The sequence below is a fragment of the Kryptolebias marmoratus genome, linkage group LG6 (genome assembly GCF_001649575.2).
Source record: "Kryptolebias marmoratus isolate JLee-2015 linkage group LG6, ASM164957v2, whole genome shotgun sequence".
Lineage (NCBI taxonomy): Eukaryota > Metazoa > Chordata > Actinopteri > Cyprinodontiformes > Rivulidae > Kryptolebias > Kryptolebias marmoratus.
In genome coordinates, this window is record NC_051435.1 from 28,425,678 (window position 1) to 28,444,855 (window position 19,178).

At 42.0% G+C, this 19,178-nt stretch overlaps 1 protein-coding gene across 1 annotated transcript in view; it reads right to left on the reverse strand.

The window, feature by feature from the left end:
* Positions 1–437: 437 nt before the first annotated feature.
* The window catches only part of LOC108247794 (transmembrane protein 237A-like), a 25,511-nt gene continuing 6,770 nt past the window's right edge, over positions 438–19,178 (reverse strand). Inside the window, exons 4-11 of the mRNA XM_017436158.3 lie at positions 16,726–16,831; positions 15,733–15,887; positions 13,843–13,963; positions 4,926–5,117; positions 4,689–4,762; positions 4,499–4,586; positions 1,066–1,187; positions 438–732 (exon numbers count right to left, since the gene is read on the reverse strand). Coding sequence (XP_017291647.1) covers positions 665–732; positions 1,066–1,187; positions 4,499–4,586; positions 4,689–4,762; positions 4,926–5,117; positions 13,843–13,963; positions 15,733–15,887; positions 16,726–16,831 — 926 coding nt within the window. The 3' untranslated portion in view covers positions 438–664. The remainder of the gene's footprint in view (positions 733–1,065; positions 1,188–4,498; positions 4,587–4,688; positions 4,763–4,925; positions 5,118–13,842; positions 13,964–15,732; positions 15,888–16,725; positions 16,832–19,178) is intronic.

The following is a 19,178-nucleotide window of genomic DNA, read 5'->3' on the forward strand; positions in this document are numbered from 1 at the left end:
AGGAAATGTTGACGTTGTCACAAGGAACAAATGATTACATGATCTGGCTCCTATGACCCTGTGGTCTTAGGCAGAGATTTGCTCTCAGAGTTCCTCAACATACAGTGATGACATCAATAATGACGCCATATTATGGTGATGTCATCAGTGCCATTATAACCACAATGATAATGGGTCTTGGCAGAGATTTGTGTTCTCCAAGTGCTTCTCATTTCTTCTTTATTATTATTATTATTATTGTTGTTGTTGTTGTTGTTGTTGTTGTTAAATGACATTGCCATGATTAAAACACCATTACAATTTATAACGGACTTAAAAAGATTTATAATCATTTCTTAAAATAGGATTTTAAATTTATTCCTCAACTTGCATTTTTACTTACAGTTTAGAATTATTTTGAAACAGAGATGCAAGAAGTAAGAGTACTATAATACTGCTAAGCATTCATTCTCCAACTAAACTTTAAACTGTTTAAAAATTGTTTTCCAGCAGTCAAAGACTCAAAACACAAGACAGCTGCTGTTGTATATAGTTCTTTATTCATGTATAAAATCACTCTCATAATAATAAATACATGTAATAGAATGGTACTTGTACAACATTTTTAATCAAATCAACATAAAGCCTTATTTGGAGTCGGAAAGAGAATGCAAACAGGCTTGTTTCAGGCAGGAATGTCCAGATTTTCATCTCCTCTCGGGTATCCCTCCACCTCCATTGTCATCAAAAACTCTGCAAAGGAAAAAAAAAAGCCCCCCACAGTGTTTTAATAATGGAAACCCTCTTGTTCTTGTATGTTCACAGGGTGGTACAGGGTAGTACACCTGTCTTTAGTGCCATCTAGTGGTTTTATAAAAAGTTACAAGTATCAGCATTCACACAATAAAATAACTGACCTGTTTGGAGATAAAACTGGATGTATTTTATGTGTTATAATTATGTTTTTAGAATTATAATTGTAATTTTAAATTGTATAAAAAAGAAAAAACAACAATATATTTTTTACTTGACTGAATGTCACTGTTTCCATCGATCAGGAGTTTAGGTGCAGTTATCCAGGCCTACCTTCTGTGTAGTCGATGTCTGGCCTTGTGGACACAACGGCCCAGGCCACGCCAACCAACAGCGCCACCACCAGGTTGACCACAATCCATGGGCGCAGGACCTGGTGCTCCGTACCTGGAGGCCTGTGAGAGAGGAGGTGGGGAGCGATGACCACCACTTTCTTTAATGCAGAGATTTATTTACCTAATTTAATTGCAATCACGGTACATATGTGTTCAATTTTTTTTTCAGCTGCTTAAAACCCACAAAGAAGTGGGCTGATTAGCATTAAGTCATAATATTAATTTTATAGATTTTCTTTGTTTACTATATGCAGCATATTTATACATATCCATATTCAGATTAGACAACAGGCATTGCTGCTGAGGTGCCTTCCATTCTTGCTCCTGTGCATTACTAACAAAACTTTGAGCTATTGTGATTCATGTGTTTTTGGGAAAACCATTGTTTTAATCCATTACTATCTATGAATTATTTGTTTATGACCAAACTTGAAGTAATTGTGTTTGCAACTTGCCAGAGATCTGTCAATCACAGATCTGTTTAACTTTGTCCAGTTGTTTGTTTGTTTGTTTGTTTGTACACAAGATTACTCTAAAAGTAATGAATGGATATTGATGAAATTTTCAGGAAATGTTGAGGTTGTCACAAAAAACAAATGATAAATCTTTGGTGATGCTCGGGGACACTGCAATTGTTTTTAATGACCCTATGGCCGAGGCGGAGGCTTGCTCTCTCAGCGTTTCTCAACATTCAGTGATGACATCACATGATGATGACTCCAGTTCTTGAGGAACACTATCCTGCACGTTTTAGTTGTTTCTTTACTTTGATTATATTTGATTTCTGATTTAAGTGAGTGAGTGATTAACAGGCTTCTGCAAAACTTGAAGACCTGCTGAAGAGCAGGGAAACAACTAAAACATGCAGGACAGTGTTCCTTGAGAACTGGAGTAGGGAATCACTGACATAGATAATGGGTCTTGGTGGAGTTTTGCGCTCTCCGAGTGCTTCTAGTTGACTAATTAGTTTAGTGTAACCAGCTGATATGCTGCTGCCTAAAAGCTTTAAGAACAAAGCAGCAAGTTTTATGAACTTTTCTGGCTTCCTTGGACTTTAATTAAGTTTATTTGAAGTTTTACATTACACTGAGGTTTTTAACTAAAGACAAGAAAAATCACTCCTTTTTGTAGTTGCTTCAGTTGGAAAAAGGTTAAAAACCATCATAAACCGTACAGTTTATAATTTTTACTGCATTTAAAAAAAACTTCAGTCATTGGGATTTGTAAATACTTGTTTTGTAAAAAAAAAATAAAGCTCATGAACCACTGACCAGATTTTAATGAAACTCTCAGAAAGCAATCATTGAATGTACATCTACAACTGATGAACTTTTGGATTCAATATGATTCTAGATGGCTGTTACTGCTAATTGAACTTAGCAAACATAAAATGGTTAGGTTTTACAGATATTTTACCCTAGTTCTTAAACCTATATTTTATTTACAATAGAATGTAGTAAACATATCAAATGTTAAAACCAAGGAATTGTTGTATTTTTAGGGAAAAAAAATAAGGTAATTTTGAATTTCACAGAAGTAACACAACTCAAAAAGTTGGGTCAGGGCCAAGGTTTCTGCTGTGATGCATTCTGCCTGTTAAGCTCTGAAAAGATCAGAGACCAAATAACTGAGGAGGGAATGTTTCCTATTCTTGTCTGATGTAGGATTCTAGCTCTGCAACAGTCCTAGGATTTTACTTTTTCTTTATGGATTTTTAACTTCATGATGTGCCAAACATTTTCAAATGGTGAGAAGTGTGGACTGCAGGCAGGCCAGTTCAGCACCCAGACTATATTCTACTACGAAGCCATGCCGCTGTAATGGATGCAGTAAGTGGTTTAGAACAGTTTTGCTGAAATAAGCAAGTTCTTCCCTGAAAAAGACGTTGTCTCGGTGGGAGCAAATGTTCTAAAACATGCATATACTTTTCTGCATTGATGGTGCCTTTCCAGATGTATAAGCTCCACCTTCCATAGTCAGTAATGCACCCTCATACCATCAGAGAGGCAAGCTTTTGAACTATGGACTGATAAGAAGCCAGATGGTGTTTCTCCTCTTTAATGCAAAAGTTTTTGTGTCCATGGTTTCCAATTTCAATTTTTGATTTGTCTGACCAAGTTAAATAAGCTTTGGTTCAGAGAAGATGGTGGCGTTTCTACATGGTGTTCATATATGGCTTCTTCTTTGCATGATAGAGCTTTAACCTGTATTTGTAGATAGCACATTGAACTGTGTTTCCAAACAATGATTTGTGAACGTGTTACTGAGCCTTTGTAGTGATATCCATAACAGAATCCGACCTGTTTTTAATGCATAATTGCTCGAGGGCCCAAAGATCACAAGTATCCAATATTGACGTTTAGTGTTGTCCTTTGCACATACAGATTTCTCCAGATTCCTAAAATCTTTTGATGGTATTATGTACAGGACAGAATATAAAGAGACTCTCCCATCTCACCTGCTGAAGGCTGGAACTCCTTCAGAGTGCTTACAGGTGTATTGGTGGTCTTTCTCACTATTCTCCTTCTTGCACAGTTACTCAGTTTGTGAGGATGACCTGCTCTTGGCAGATTTAAACATGTTCCATATTCCTTCATTTTTTGATGATGGATTCAACAGAACTCCTGGAGATGTTTAGGGCCTTGAAAATCCTTGTGTGTCCATCCCTTGACTTGTAGTTTTCAATAATCTTTTTTCTGAGTTGAACTAGGACAGCCTTTTAAAAAAAGGTGAATATTTATGCAGTCACTTATTTTGCATGACATATTTTTATTTAATATATATTATCCTGTAGAAATTTGATTTCACTTTGACCTCAACTAAGGTTTTTTTTTATTTTTTGTAAAGAAGAGCAATTGATATTGACCATGATTGATTTATAACAGCAATAAAAGCATCCGGGACACCCAAGGGGTGAATACTTTTTATAGGCACTGTACAGCCTTTTGTTGCTTCATCTCAACTTTTTTGAGATGTGTTGCAGCCTTAAAATTCAAAATTACCCCCCCCCCCCCCAAAAAAAAAACCAAACAAACCCCAAAACAAAACAAACAAACAAATAAAAAACAATTTCTTAGTGTGTTTACTATGTTCCCATGTAAATAAAATATAGATTTATGAGATTTTAGAATCATTGCATTCTGTTTTAATTTACAATTCATACAATGTCCCAACCTTTTTTAAATTAGGGTTGTAAACCAACCAGTGTTGGGTTTCATCTTTACAAAAGTGTCCTAATCAGTGTTGAAGTCCTAATCTTTCTTATGAGTATCACACAGAGCAGGTTTATGTCGTTGAAATTATAGTTATTTTTCTGATTGTTTGTTTTTTAAGATGAAACAGACAAAGTCAAGTACAATCATGACTCTCACCACAGAGTCTGGTTGGCGGTGGGATAGAGGTTGATGCGATCACTGGTCATCTGCTGGCTGAGGGACAGGATCAGGGCTATAAAATACACTGAGCACACACAGAGATGTTGTAAAACTGTTTATCATCACCACTTCCTTCATCTTCATCATTGTTATCATTCCCATCATGCTTTTATCCTGCTTCACTCACAGAACGAAGCCACAGCTACAGGGTCCAGAGTCAGGAAGCCTCTCAGAGCCATGGAGGTCTTAGCCAGGTTCACTCTGCAGGCAACACCAAATTCCTTATTAATTTCATGCCTCTGTATGCTGCCTAGACCAAATATTTATTTCAACTTTCATTTGTGCAGGGAAAATGCTACTAATTCTTTGTGCAAAGTTCAAGTCACTGAACCTAAGCTTAATAACACAGCTACAATACTGGGACCTGTCAAATGCAGACACAGTGCTGATGGCCAGCAGCAGGTAGAGCAGAGACTGAGCTGGGTAGGCCAGAGGATGGTACTGCTGCAGCAAGTTGGGCAGCGTCCTCATCTCTTCACCCGCCAACACATACACAACAGTTATATTCCACACTGCGTAACCAGCTAGGAATCCATGAGAAAAAAGGCCAATCACTCTGCAAGAAAAAAACAAAAAAACAAACAAACAAAAAAAAACAACACATAATTAAATACAAAACTGGCTTTTACTTCCAGATGACTTTACTTTTGTATTTGTAAAAAGCAGTTTGGGAGCTGAAAGAGCTGGCTTTTTTTGTTGAGCTGAGCCAAATAATTACAATCCCAGAAAAAAGCAGTAATTCCCATTACTATAATTATCTGCCTTGTTCCTTGTTTGCTGTGAATTAGTTATTAAAGATTTTTGTTATTAAAACTATCTCCAGAGTGCCTGTATTTGGCTCCTTCAAACAGTGAAGTCTCAGGGCCTTTATGGTATTCACTGAAGGCCTAGAGTAGAATGATAATCATGATAAAAGTTTTTTTTTTTTCATTTACATAACGTGTTGTTTTGTGCTCAAATTCGAATTTGTTAGTTTCTTAAACGTCAAGTTTGATTTTCAGATTCCCTCCAACTTTAGCTAATGTTGACATCCATCAACAAGCTAAAAGTTGTTAATTTAGCAATTTGTGTTTACAGCATTTTTTTGTTTAGGTCACCCTTGTTGTTCTTGTTGCCTCTTTTTATCCATTTGTAATTAAAGAGAACCTTTCCTTTTACAAAGTAAAATAAAAATAATTAATTAATTGCTTCCCTTTTATAAACTTTTTCAATGGCACTAATTTTTATTCAGGCAAAAAAATAAATAGAATTCCTGCTTGACGTGGCCATGGCTTCACATGTAGTGCTACAGCTAGCTGCTGACTAATAACTGTAACGATCACTATAAGTAATCGTGTACTGAGAAACTGACAGCAATGTAAAGATTTCTAATATAGCATTCAGATGAACTGCTATGAAATGTTGTAGATTGGAGTTAATGACAGCAATCCATTTTGGTCTTGACCTCACTTGTATTAGCCATTAGCTCATCAATCTGGTCAGAGTTAAAGTATTTCTCCAAAGTGAGGTTATTCAAATAGGTATAACCAACAGATAACAACAACAGGTAAGATTAAAAAAAAAAACACTCAAAAATGACTGAACTGCCCCTTTAATGACTGAAAACTCATTTTAGGATACTAAGCAGGGATACTTGTGTATTTTCAACAATTCAAACTGGTTAAAAGTATGGAATTGAACCACAAATTATCTGAACTACTACTTTAATGACTTCATTATCAATCTGTTAATATCTGGCAAAATAACAAATATTAAACAAATTTTATTTTTTGACAATTTACTGCACAAACTATATTTTAAAAAAAACTAAATCCTTTCTGTACTATTCATTTTTAAATATTTTTCCAGATACAAATATAATAAAATGAACAAATGAAAACATTATTGGGACATGAAAACCACGTGTCCTGAATATGGTCAATAGGTTTTTTTTATTCCATGTTGTCACCTTTCATTGGAAATGGGTCAGACATTGTCAGATTTCAGTTGGTTATGCAGCCAAAAGTACATCTTTCAGTTGTAACTAGTTTGCATCTTGTACTAAACTCCACTTTTAAACCTTTTTAAAATTTCTGCAGCATATACAGTCATGGTCAAAAGTTTTGAGAATGATTCAAATGTTAATTTTTACAAAGTCTACTGCTTCAGTTTTTTATAATGACAATTTGCATATACTCCAGAATGTTATAAAGAGTGATCAGCTTAACAGCAATTAATTGCAAAGTCAATATTTGCCTAGAAAATGAACTTTATCCCCCAAAACACATTTCAACTTCATTGCAGCCCTGCCTCAAAAGGACCAGCTAACATCGTTTTAGTGATGGCTCAATTAATACAGTTGTGGATGTTGATGAGGACAGGGCTGGAGATCAGTCTGTCATGATTAAGTAAGAATGACACCACTGGACACTTTAAAAAGAGGCTGGTGCTTGGCATCATTGTTTCTCTTCTGTGAACCATGGTTATCTCTAATGAAACACGTGCAGTCATCATTGCACTGCACAAAAATGGCCTAACAGGGAAGAGTATCGCAGCTAGAAAGATTGCACCTCAGTCAACAATCTATCGCATCATCAAGAACTTCAAGGAGAGAGGTTCCATTGTTGCCAAAAAGGCTCCAGGGTGCCCAAGAAAGACCAGCAAGCGCCAGGACCATCTCTTAAAACTGTTTCAGCTGCGGGACTGGGCTACCAGCAGTGCAGAGCTTGCTCAGGAATGGCAGCAGGCAGGTGTGAGTGCATCTGCACACACTGTGAGGCGGAGACTCTTGGAGCAAGGCCTGGTCTCAAGGAGGGCAGCAAAGAAGCCACTTCTTTCCAGGAAAAACATCAGGGACAGACTGATATTCTGCAAAAGGTACAGGGAGTGGACTGCTGAGGACTGAGGTTGTGAGGATCTGGAGTTAGCTCCGCCCTTGGGCGGCGCCACTAACCTTCATTCCACAGGTGATCCTGATTCCACTGACGAGACCATCCAGCATTTAAGCCTCAGGCTGAGACCAGACCTTCGCTGGAGCATCAAACCTTTCGGGTTAGATTCTCCGCCTCAGTGTCTAACCTCTGTGGGTCTCGTTGTGCTAACCAAGTTCTTTGTATTGCTTAAAACTCAGGTTTTTGCCACGCCAAGACGGTTCACCTTCTTGGGAACTTACCTGGAACTTTTTGGATACTTACCTTTGCTGGACAACTGGCTCGTCATCTACTGGATCATCTTGGAAACTTTCCTCGCTTCCTCTACGTAGCTAACCACCTCCTGGATCTGTAAGAGAACAAGAGACATTATTTCATTCACTCCTCTGAACTACACTGACCTTAATCGTACCCGAGACTCACCCAGTTCTTCTTGCCTTGTAGACTGCTCCCGAATCCTGCTCACTGTACATATTGATACCGCCTGTAAATAAAACTCACTTACCTTTAGCTCCGTCTCCGTGTTTGGTTTTGGTTTCGCTCACTGGACAAAGTATCCTGGGTTTATGTCAGTATGCTCCAGCCATAAAACTAGTCCACAGCGTTACCAACTCCAGTCACATGGGAAATTCCTTTAAGATACCGTTTCGAGTTAGCTCCTTTGCTATTTTCGTTTTGCCACGTCATCACAAAAGCTTATGTGGGTCACCTTAGAGATGGCGGAATCCTCCCCCCGATCTGAAAACACCGAAGCCACTTCTTTGCTAGCTCGACACGAGTCCATGATAAATGCCCTCTGTGAAAGACCACAATCCAAAACAGGCCGCCTCGATCAATTAACATTACTGACTCTAGAAATACATCAGAAATTGTCGTCGCTAGTACCCAACACCGCAGACTCCTCTTCCGCATCCGCCCCACTAGCAGCGTCACTTCCGGCATCCACTTCCGGACATTTCCGAGAGGTTCCCTCACCGACTCCTGAACATTTCTCCGGGGAGATTGGCAAATGTGCAGGATTCCTTCTCCAATGTTCGTTAGTGTTTGCTCGCTCTCCGCATTCCTTCTTTGATGATTCGGCAAAGATTTCATATATAATTGGACTTCTCAGAGACAAAGCGCTAAAGTGGGCGGAAGCAAAATATAGCTTCCGGGCTATCCGGTTAACCACCTTTGACCAATTCATTGAGGATTTTGAGCAAACATTTGGAGTCAGGTACACTGAAACAGAGATAACACAGAAACTCTGGAACTTGAGACAGGGTCAACGCTCGGTGGCTCAGTTCGCCATCGATTTCCGTACATTGGCCACTACGTCGAGGTGGAATGAGCCGGCGTTAAAAGGAGTCTTTATTAACACTGACCGGACAACCGCCTTCGGGAGAGACAACGGGAAAGGGGCAATCGGACGACCACCATCGGGCGCAACGTTGTTTCCACAGACACAGAACCAGCTGTTCAGGGTATGGAGCAAGAACCTATGCAGGTGGGGCGAGCTAAGTTAACATCTGAGGAAAGATTGAAGCGATTAGAAGCCCGGGAATGTTTTTATTGTGGAGATAGGAGTCATTTTCGGGCCAAATGTCCTCTTTTAAAAGGGCAGACTCACTAGGTGTCCGAGGGGTACTAGTTAGTAGTCTCTCGCAACCTCTCGGGTCACGATTTTTTGTTCATTCAACAATCATAAACCGCCAGATTGAAGTTCCAGTTCACGCTTTAATCGATTCAGGAGCAGAGCAAAACCTTATCTCTGAGGACTTAGTAGAACAGCTACAGCTTAGACCCGTGCAGTTATCTTCTCCCCTCCCCGTTATGGATATTTCAGGTCAGGTTATCACTAGAATTAGCTATAAGGTCGCTAACCTTCAGTTTCTTGCCTCTGGAAATCATAGGGAAATAGGTGATTTTTTTTTAGTGTTTTCTTCACCATCGACTCAGATGATCTTAGGGTTCCCTTGGCTACAAAAACACAACCCTGTAATTAACTGGGCTGAAAAGAGAATCGACTCGTGGAGTCCCTTCTGTTTACAGAATTGTCTTCAGTCCGCATTACCACTTTCTAGCTCTAAGGGCGAGTCAGAGCATAAGATAGACCTGACCAAGATACCTGTTGGATATCACCACCTTGCTCCCGTCTTCAGTAAAACCAAAGCATTGTCCTTGCCACCACACCGACCCTACGGCTGCACTATTGAACTACTTCAAGGAGAACCCTTACCAACTAGTCGTCTGTTTAACCTTTCCGGACCTGAACGGGACTCCATGAAATCTTACATCCGTCCTTCCACGTCTGCTCTAGGGGCAGGGTTTTTCTTTGTCAAGAAGAAAGACAAGAGTCTGCGGCCCTGCATCGACTACCGGGGCCTAAATCAGATCACTGTCAAAAATAAATATCCACTCCCTCTTATAGACTCAGTTCACCAACAGCTTCATTCGGCCACCATCTTCACTAAATTGGATCTCCGCAATGCTTACCATCTGGTAAAAATCTGGGAGGGGGACAAGTGGAAAACTGCATTCAAGACCCCTCTCGGACATTTCGAATATCTCGTCATGCCATTTGGACTCACAAACGCACCTGCAGTTTTTCAATCCCTTATTAACGACATTTTGAGAGACTTTTTGAACATTTCAGTGTTTTTCTACCTTGACAACATTTTGATTTATTAACAGGATCCTGCGCAGCATCGACTAAAAGTCAAAGCCATTCTTCAAAGACTTCTCGAGAACCAACTTTTCGTGAAAGCAGAAAAGTGTGAGTTCAGTGTTACCACCGTCAGTTTTTTGGGTTTCATCTTTGGACAGGGGTACTATGAAACGGACCCGGAGAAGATCAGAGCAGTTGCCGATTGGCCCACTCCCACCGATCGTCGGCAGTTGCAGAGATTCTTAGGCTTTGCTAACTTCTACCGGAGATTCATTCAGGACTACAGCAAGATCGCAATCCCCCTCACACAACTCACTTCCATCAATCAACCTTTCATCTGGTCTCCTGAAGCTCAGTCAGCCTTCAGTGAGTTGAAAACTCGATTTGTTTCTGCCCCAATCTTACGTCACCCAAACCCCAAATTACAGTATATTGTAGAAGTCGATGCATCTGATTCTGGAGTAGGTGCTATCCTTTCTCAGAGATCTTCTGAGGATAGCAAGGTCCATTCTTGTGCCTATTTCTCTCGTTGCCTCACCCCGGCCGAAAGAAATTACGACATCGGCAACCGAGAGTTGTTGGCGATAAAGTTAGCTCTCGAGGAATGGAGACACTGGTTAGAAGGGAGTGAGATTCCATTTATCATTTGGAGAGATCACAAAAATCTGTCTTACCTGCAGACTGCCAAGAGGTTGAACCCCCGACAGGCTAGGTGGTCCTTGTTTTTCGGGAGGTTAAACTTCACCATCACGTTCAGACCAGGTTCTAAGAACATTAAGCCAGATGCATTATCTAGGTTGTGGTCCCACGAAAATTCCACAGAGAAAGAGGAACCTATTATTCCACCTTCACTAATTGTCGGAGCACTTACCTGGGATATTGAGAGGGACATCCAGGAGGCCCAACGGGGGGAGCCTGACCCCAGAGGGGGTCCTCCTGGTAAAACTTATGTCCCAGCAGCAGTTAGGCCTAGAGTTCTGGACTGGTTGCATTCACAACAGTTCTCCTGTCATCCTGGAGTTAATCATATGCTAAAGTTAGCTACCCATTATTTCTGGTGGCCTAACTTGGCGGCAGATGTCGGGGAATTTGTCACCGCCTGTCCCACTTGTGCTCGCTTTAAGAGCAGTAATCAACCTCCAGCTGGGTTACTACAAGCATTACCGATACCAAGTCGTCCCTGGTCTCACATAGCACTAGACTTCGTCACAGGATTGCCGCCATCACAGGGTCACACGGTCATACTCACCATTGTTGACCGGTTTTCTAAGTCTGCTCACTTTGTTCCACTCCCCAAGCTCCCCACAGCCTTCGAGACCGCTGAAATAATCACACAACAAGTCTTCCGTTTGCATGGGATCCCTGTGGACATCGTCTCCGACAGAGGGCCACAATTCACATCCCAGGTATGGCGAAATTTTTGTAAGGGATTGGGGGCTGGGGTGAGTCTCACGTCAGGGTACCATCCTCAGTCTAACAGTCAGTCGGAAAGATGCAATCAGGAGTTGGAGGTGGCTCTCAGGTGTCTAGCTAGTGACAACCCATCTACCTGGAGTAGGAAACCCATCTGGATCGAGTACGCCCATAACACACACATCTCATCAGCCACGGGGTTGTCGCCATTTGAGGCGTCCCTGGGATATAACCCACCTTTGTTCCCTAGCTTTGAGTCGGAAATCACTGTTCCTTCTGTGCAGGCCCATCTATGGAGGTGTAGGAGCATTTGGAGACAGACCAAGAGGGCCCTGCAACGTACTGTGGAACAGAACAAGAAATACGCAGACCGTCACCGCTCTTCCACACCAAAGTACAAGGTGGGTGATAGGATGTGGCTGTCCACTAGGGACATTCCTTTGAGGGGTACCTCGAAGAAATTGGCACCTCGTTTCATTGGGCCATTCCCTATTGAGAGAATTTTGAACCCCACCTCAGTTCGACTAACCCTCCCGGCTGCCATGCACATCCACCCATCTTTTCACGTCTCTCAGTTAAAACCGGTTGTGAACAGTCCTCTGAGCCCACCTACCGTCCTCCCCCCTCCTGCCCGGTTAATCGACAATCACCCAGCGTTCACCATTAATCACATTATTGACGTCCGGCAGAGAGGTAGAGGACTGCAATATCTGGTTGATTGGGAGGGCTATGGACCTGAGGAGCACACATGGGTTCCTAGGTCCTTTATTCTCGATGCCACTTTAATTACGGACTTCTATAGAGCTCTTTCAGAGAGGCGTCCTAGATCGCCAAGGGGCGATTGTTAGGGGGAGGGTACTGTGAGGATCTGGAGTTAGCTCCGCCCTTGGGCGGCGCCACTAACCTTCATTCCACAGGTGATCCTGATTCCACTGACGAGACCATCCAGCATTTAAGCCTCAGGCTGAGACCAGACCTTCGCTGGAGCATCAAACCTTTCGGGTTAGATTCTCCGCCTCAGTGTCTAACCTCTGTGGGTCTCGTTGTGCTAACCAAGTTCTTTGTATTGCTTAAAACTCAGGTTTTTGCCACGCCAAGACGGTTCACCTTCTTGGGAACTTACCTGGAACTTTTTGGATACTTACCTTTGCTGGACAACTGGCTCGTCATCTACTGGATCATCTTGGAAACTTTCCTCGCCTCCTCTACGCAGCAAACCACCTCCTGGATCTGTAAGAGAACAAGAGACATTATTTCATTCACTCCTCTGAACTACACTGACCTTAATCGTACCCAAGACTCATCCAGTTCTTCTTGCCTTGCAGACTGCTCCCGAATCCTGCTCACTGTACATATTGATACCACCTGTAAATAAAACTCACTTACCTTTAGCTCCGTCTCCGTGTTTGGTTTTGGTTTCGCTCACTGGACAAAGTATCCTGGGTTTATGGCAGGGGTAAAGGTCTTTTCTCTGATGAATCCCCTTTCCGATTGTTTGGGACATCTGGAAAACGGCTTGTTCGGAGAAGACGAGGTGAGCCCTACCACCATTCTTGTCTCATGCCAACTGTAAAGCATCCTGAAACCATTCATGTGTGGGGTTGCTTCTCAGCCAAGGGAGTCGGCTCTCTCACAGTCTTGCCTAAAAACACAGCCATGAATAAAGAATGGTACCAGAATGTCCTCCGAGAGCAACTTCTCCCAACCATTCAAGAGCAGTCATCATGCCTTTTCCAGCATGATGGAGCACCTTGCCATAAATCAAAGGTGATAACTAACTGGCTCAGGGAACAAAACAGAGATTTTGGGTCTATGGCCTGGAAACTTCCCAGATCTTAATCCCATTGAAAACTTGTGGTCAATCATCAAGAGACGGGTGGACAAACAAAAACCTAGGAATTCTGACAAAATGCAAGCATTGATTGTGCAAGAATGGACTGCTATCAGTCAGGATTTGGTCCAGAAGTTAATTGAGAGCATGCCAGGGAGAACTGCAGAGGTCCTGAAGAAGAGGGGTCAACACTGCAAATATTGACTTGCTGCATTAACTCATTCTAACTGTCAATTAAAGCTTTTGTTACTCATAATATGATTGCAATTGTATTTCTGTATGTGATGAAAACATCTGACATACACACATGAAAACCAGAGGGCAGCAGATCATGTGAAAATATAATATTTGTGTCATTCTCAAAACTTTTGGCCAGGACTGTATATCATCTGTATTTCAAGTAAATGTAATTAAATGCAAATACTCCCTTTATTGCAGAAATACGTTAATGTGTTGGTTGTATAAATGTCTGTCAATAGACCTGAAGCCATGATGAACCTTCAAAGCCACATCTCTGGTGGTCCAGATCTGTCTCGGGTCCATGTAGTCGTCTGCCAGCTCTGAATGTCGGAGCTGCTCCACTCGATCCGTATGGAAACGCCCTGCACACACATGCAAGGACACTACAGTGAACTATGAACCAGTGATGTAAATAAAACTCACTTTAACCCAAACATCTTTTAAGTGTGGTAGTCATTTAACTTTTGGTTCCCAACAGTGAATTTATTTAAATTATGTAAATAATTCAAGTATATTCACAGTTGTTTATGCCAAGAAAGTGGATCATCATTCAAAAGAAAGACTAGTTAATTGGAAAGCAACTTTTTTATGCTCAAAGGATTTATTGTAGCTTAACAAAAACATCAAACTTTAAACTAGTCACTAACAAACAAAATGAGTGAAAAAGCAGTCAGTTAAAAAAACGACTATAAAAATCGACTGCACAATTGTTACTCCAGAATAACTTTAAAGACAGAAATAAACAGATGAAGGGTGGCTGAAGACTTCTGCAAAGTGTGTACAACAGAACTTCTTCTGGTGCAAACAGGAATGCTAAACTGGCACAAAATCTGGCTGGACTAAAACATAACAGGATTTTTTCTCAAATTGAATTCCGTCTTGCAAACAACAACAAAAAAAAATCCATGATTTTGTCTAATGAAATAATCACTGAAAATGCCCCCACTGCTTTCAGTCGTTTGTGAGGCAGCCAGTCATAAACTTGTCAGGCACTAGGACCATGCAGAACGTGCCCCATGATGTGTCGTAGAGACAGCTTTCTCTTGCAGCTCGAGTCTCTGCAGCTATGTAGTGAGAGGAAGAGTCTCTGTCTCTCATTTATTCAACAGAGCAGACTTAATACTGACTTCATAATGTAATTTGTCAACTTTAAAGCTGAGAAAATAAATTGAACTTCTTGGTAATCTGAGTTGTGAAGAAAAGGGTCAATCAAGCTTTGAGGATTAGGTGGAAATTAGTCTTTAATGTACATTAAGAACATTATCATTATTATTAGCGACTGTCAAACAAAGTCGCTGAGCAGCTGAATAGGGGGAATCCTCGTTGACGCGCCAGCTGATCAAAACTCAAATCCACGCTGCAGTTGAAATGTTTATTTTTATGCAGAACATCAGTGGATAACAAAAATCCGTGTCCAAAGGCAGCATTAAAAACGGATCCGCCAGTTCAAACAGTGATCATAAGACAAAAAACGTACAGGCTTAAAGCGGTCAGCAAAAAGTAGACTTCCCCCATCACCCACTCACTAAGAAAAACACCAGGTGAGCAACAGGTGATCTATAATCACTATCAACACCACGTGATCTAAAGCTACGCCTATCCACAACAATTATTTTCCTGCTTTAAGTGCACCAGGCTGCTATTTTTTTTGTCTGCTATTTCTGCTTGAAAATAACTATAGAATTCTGTATCAATAACCCTGTGCAGAAAAAGTGGCAGAAGTGTAAAGGTTCATGAAATCATTGAGATCAGAACTGTTTTAACACTTCAACAATAGCTGCATTTAGACAAGCTGTTGGACTAACTATTTCTCCAAACTAAGGTTGTTCAAACATCTACAGCTAGGAAGATATTAATTGTTCAGAACTTTTTGAAATAAATATTCCCTCATTGTTGAAATAGTTCTTAGCTTTACTCAACATTTGAAACCAATCATTTATTTATTCAAAACTTCACAAGAAGGTGCTTATTTTTTATCTCATGGTTGCTGCTTTACTTTTTGATTTTGTGCAGGACAAGAAGCACAGTATGAATTTCTGTGTAGAAATGCCAATGACAGATAACGTGTGTAAACTGTGAGCTGCATCCGTTCCAACCTTTTTGACTGTGTTTAAAGGTGGTTTTCACTCACGGCTCCTCTCCACAAAGACTTTTCCGACTGGCTGGCTGTGTCCGTGTGGGGCGGAGAACAGGGCATGCTGCGGGATGGGCGACTGAGTTTCATAAATGATACTGTCATCTTCAGCTCTGAGGTCACTGCTGTGGTGCTCTGCCAACTTTGACTTCCTGAGAGACCAGATAAGCATGTTTGGAAGGAAGCAGAACGGACAACCTGAACTGTTCTTGGAAAACACAACTTCAGTCATACAAAGTAAAAAAAAATGAATGAAGGAAATTAATTCATTCGTGCTTTTTGCAGATTCATTCATTCATTCAGATTTCATAATGAATGAAATCTGTTTCAACTAATGGGAACTTCTGTCCATTAATGACTTGTGAGACTGCATTAAACTCAAATTAAGACTTGGACTAACATTTGAGATTATGCCACTATTTAATATTCCCATTTAAAAAAATGATCTAAATTGTTTATCTACTTGTGATACTGTGTTTGTGGGAAATTGATCAAAAATATACTTTACATGTTGACTTTGTAAGGATGAAATGTTGATTAGAATAAAACTGAGGAAAAACTCTAAAATATCATGCTTTTAGCTTTTATTTCTGGTTTTCTTTTACTAAACCAGATCTGCATTTAATAACAATAATAATACTGATCATTTAAACTAACTATAAATATTTTACCTAACAAAAGCTCACTATGATGCATTCACTCACTTTGAGTTTGGTCACTTTGCCCAAACTTTGTTGACTTAAGCAATATTTAGAAAAAAATATATTTAACAATAAAAATAGTTTTATTTGTGGTGTCTTTTATTGATATCTATTTATACAATGGTTGATTTAATTTATTGGATTTTTTTTATCCAGCTAAATATGACCACAGCATATATATATATATATATATATATATATATATATATATATATATATATATATATATAAAGCTTGTAGTTGCATCAATTGGAAAACTTGTTTCTAATTTGAACTCATTTATGCTGACCTCTTCTTTTTTGTCTTCCTGGTGACAGCCACAGTCATTTCCTCTCCGTCTATGATGGGCTCAGCAGAGTTACCATTTGGTATGTCAGCATGCTCCGTTTCTTGGACTAGAAGCACAAACCAACAAGACAAAATTCATCCATAACTTTTACTGCATCAAAACATCACACCTAGACTCAAAGTCAATACAATGCCCTTTTCTGACATCTGACCAGGATGCCTTCTGAGCATCTCCTTCTGGAGGTTTTCCAGACATGTCTCACTAGAACTAAAATACATAATTTTTAATATAACCACAAAATCACATTTTGTGTGCTGTTTTGTATGCTGGTATCCATCCATCCATCTTCTTCCACTTATCCGGGGTCGGGTTGCGATGGTAGCAGCCTAAGCAGGGAGACCCAGACTTCCCTCTCCCCAGCCACTTCGGCCAGCTCCTCCGGGGGAATCTCAAGGCATTCCCATGCCAGCCGAGAAACATAGTCCCTCCAGCGTGTCCTGGGTCTTCCTCTGGACCTCCTACCGGCGGGACATGCCCGGAACTTCCTCTCGACATGGAGAAGCAGCGACTCTACTCTGAGCCCCTCCTGGATGACCGAGCTTCTCACCCAATCTCTAAGGGAGAGCCCAGGCACCCTGTGGAGGAAACTCATTTCAGCCGCTTGTATTCGCGATCTTGTTCTTTCGGTCACTACCCAAAGCTCATGACCATAGATGAGGGTAGGAACGTAGATCGACCAGTAATTCGAGAGCTTCACCTTTTGACTGAGCTCTCTCTTCACTGGTACAGTGCCCGCTTAACTGCAGACGCTGCACCAATCCGCCTGTCGATCTCCCGCTCCATTTTTCCCTCATTCGTGAACAAGACCCAGAGATACTTAAACTCCTCCACTTGGGGCAGGACATCTTCCCCGACCCGGAGAAGGCACTCTACCCTTTTCCGGCTCAAGACCATGGCCTTGGATTTGGAGGCACTGATCCTCATCCCAGCCGCTTCGCACTTGGCTGCGAACCGCAATAGCAAAAGCAGTAGATCACGGCCTGATGAAGCTAATAGGACCACATCATCTGCAAAAAGAAGAGATGAACTCCTAAGGTCACCAAAACGGATCCCCTCAACACCTTGGCTGCGCCTAGAAATTCTGTCCATAAACGTTATGAACAGAATCGTGACAAAGGGCAACCTTGGCGGAGTCCAACTCTCACTGGAAACAAATCCGACTTTCTACCAGCAATGCGGACCAGACTCTGACACCGGTCATATAGGGACCTAACAGCCCATATCAAAGGGCCTGGTACTGTCATGAGGAGGTGTGAGCGTGGCGAACCCAATCCACAGACTCATAGTAAATAACAAAAAAGGTTTATTTTAAAACTAACAAAACTGAAAACAAAAGCTGTCATGGCAGCAAAACTAACTATAACAAAAATCCCTATATGAAATGGCAAGACGAGGCAAGGAAGAACCGTGGACAAAAACAACAACCAACATCTAACAAACAACAATGAATCGGCAGGGAGGTGGAGAGGAAGACCAAGTTTTAAAGCAGAGGGTGATGAGGAGAAGTGGGAATAGGTGTGTGATTAGAAGTGAAGACAGCTGGAGATGGGTGTGACAGGAAACCAGAAAACTACTGAGCAGAGGACAGGTGAATGATGACAACAAACATGAACAGAAAAANATAAAAATACCTGACTCGGGAGGGTGGAGGGGGTAAAACAAAACACAGGATGGAGGGTAAGAAACGAAAAACCGACTGGGCAAAAGGACCAGGGTAAACAAAACAAACTCAAAATACCGGTGGAACCACCGGACATGGCCTAACGCCAAGGAAGAGTTCTGGCGGGCGGCCCGAGCGCCGTCCGCGGCATCGCCAAAGATCATGCGGCGGTCTAAGCGCCATCTGCCGCATAGAGCAAGAGTTCAGGGGTGCGGCTCATTCGCAGCTTGGGCGCAGCAGGCGAGGACCAAGCTGGCATAGGCGAGGACCAAGCTGGCGTGGGCGCAGCAGGCGAGGACCAAGCTGGCATAGGCGAGGGCCAGGCGGGCGTGGGCGAGGGCCAGGCGGGCGTGGGCGAGGGCCAGGCGGGCGTGGGCGAGGGCCAAACAGGCGTGGACGTGGGCCAAACAGGCGTGGACGTGGGCCAAACAGGCGTGGACGTGGGCCAGGCAGGCGTGGATGTGGACTAGGCAGGCGTGGACGTGGACGTGAACCAGATAGAGCGAGGCGTCGACCCTCGGCGTGGCTGAGCAGAACGAGGCGTCGACCCTCGGCGTGGCTGAGCAGAACGAGGCGTCGACCCTCGGCGTGGCTGAGCAGGGCGAGGTGTCGACCCTCGACGTGGCTGAGCAGGGCCAGGCGTCGACCCTCGACGTGGCTGAGCAGGGCCAGGCGTCGACCCTCGACGTGGTTGGGCAGGGCGAGGCGAAGGCGTCATCCGGGACCCTTCGTG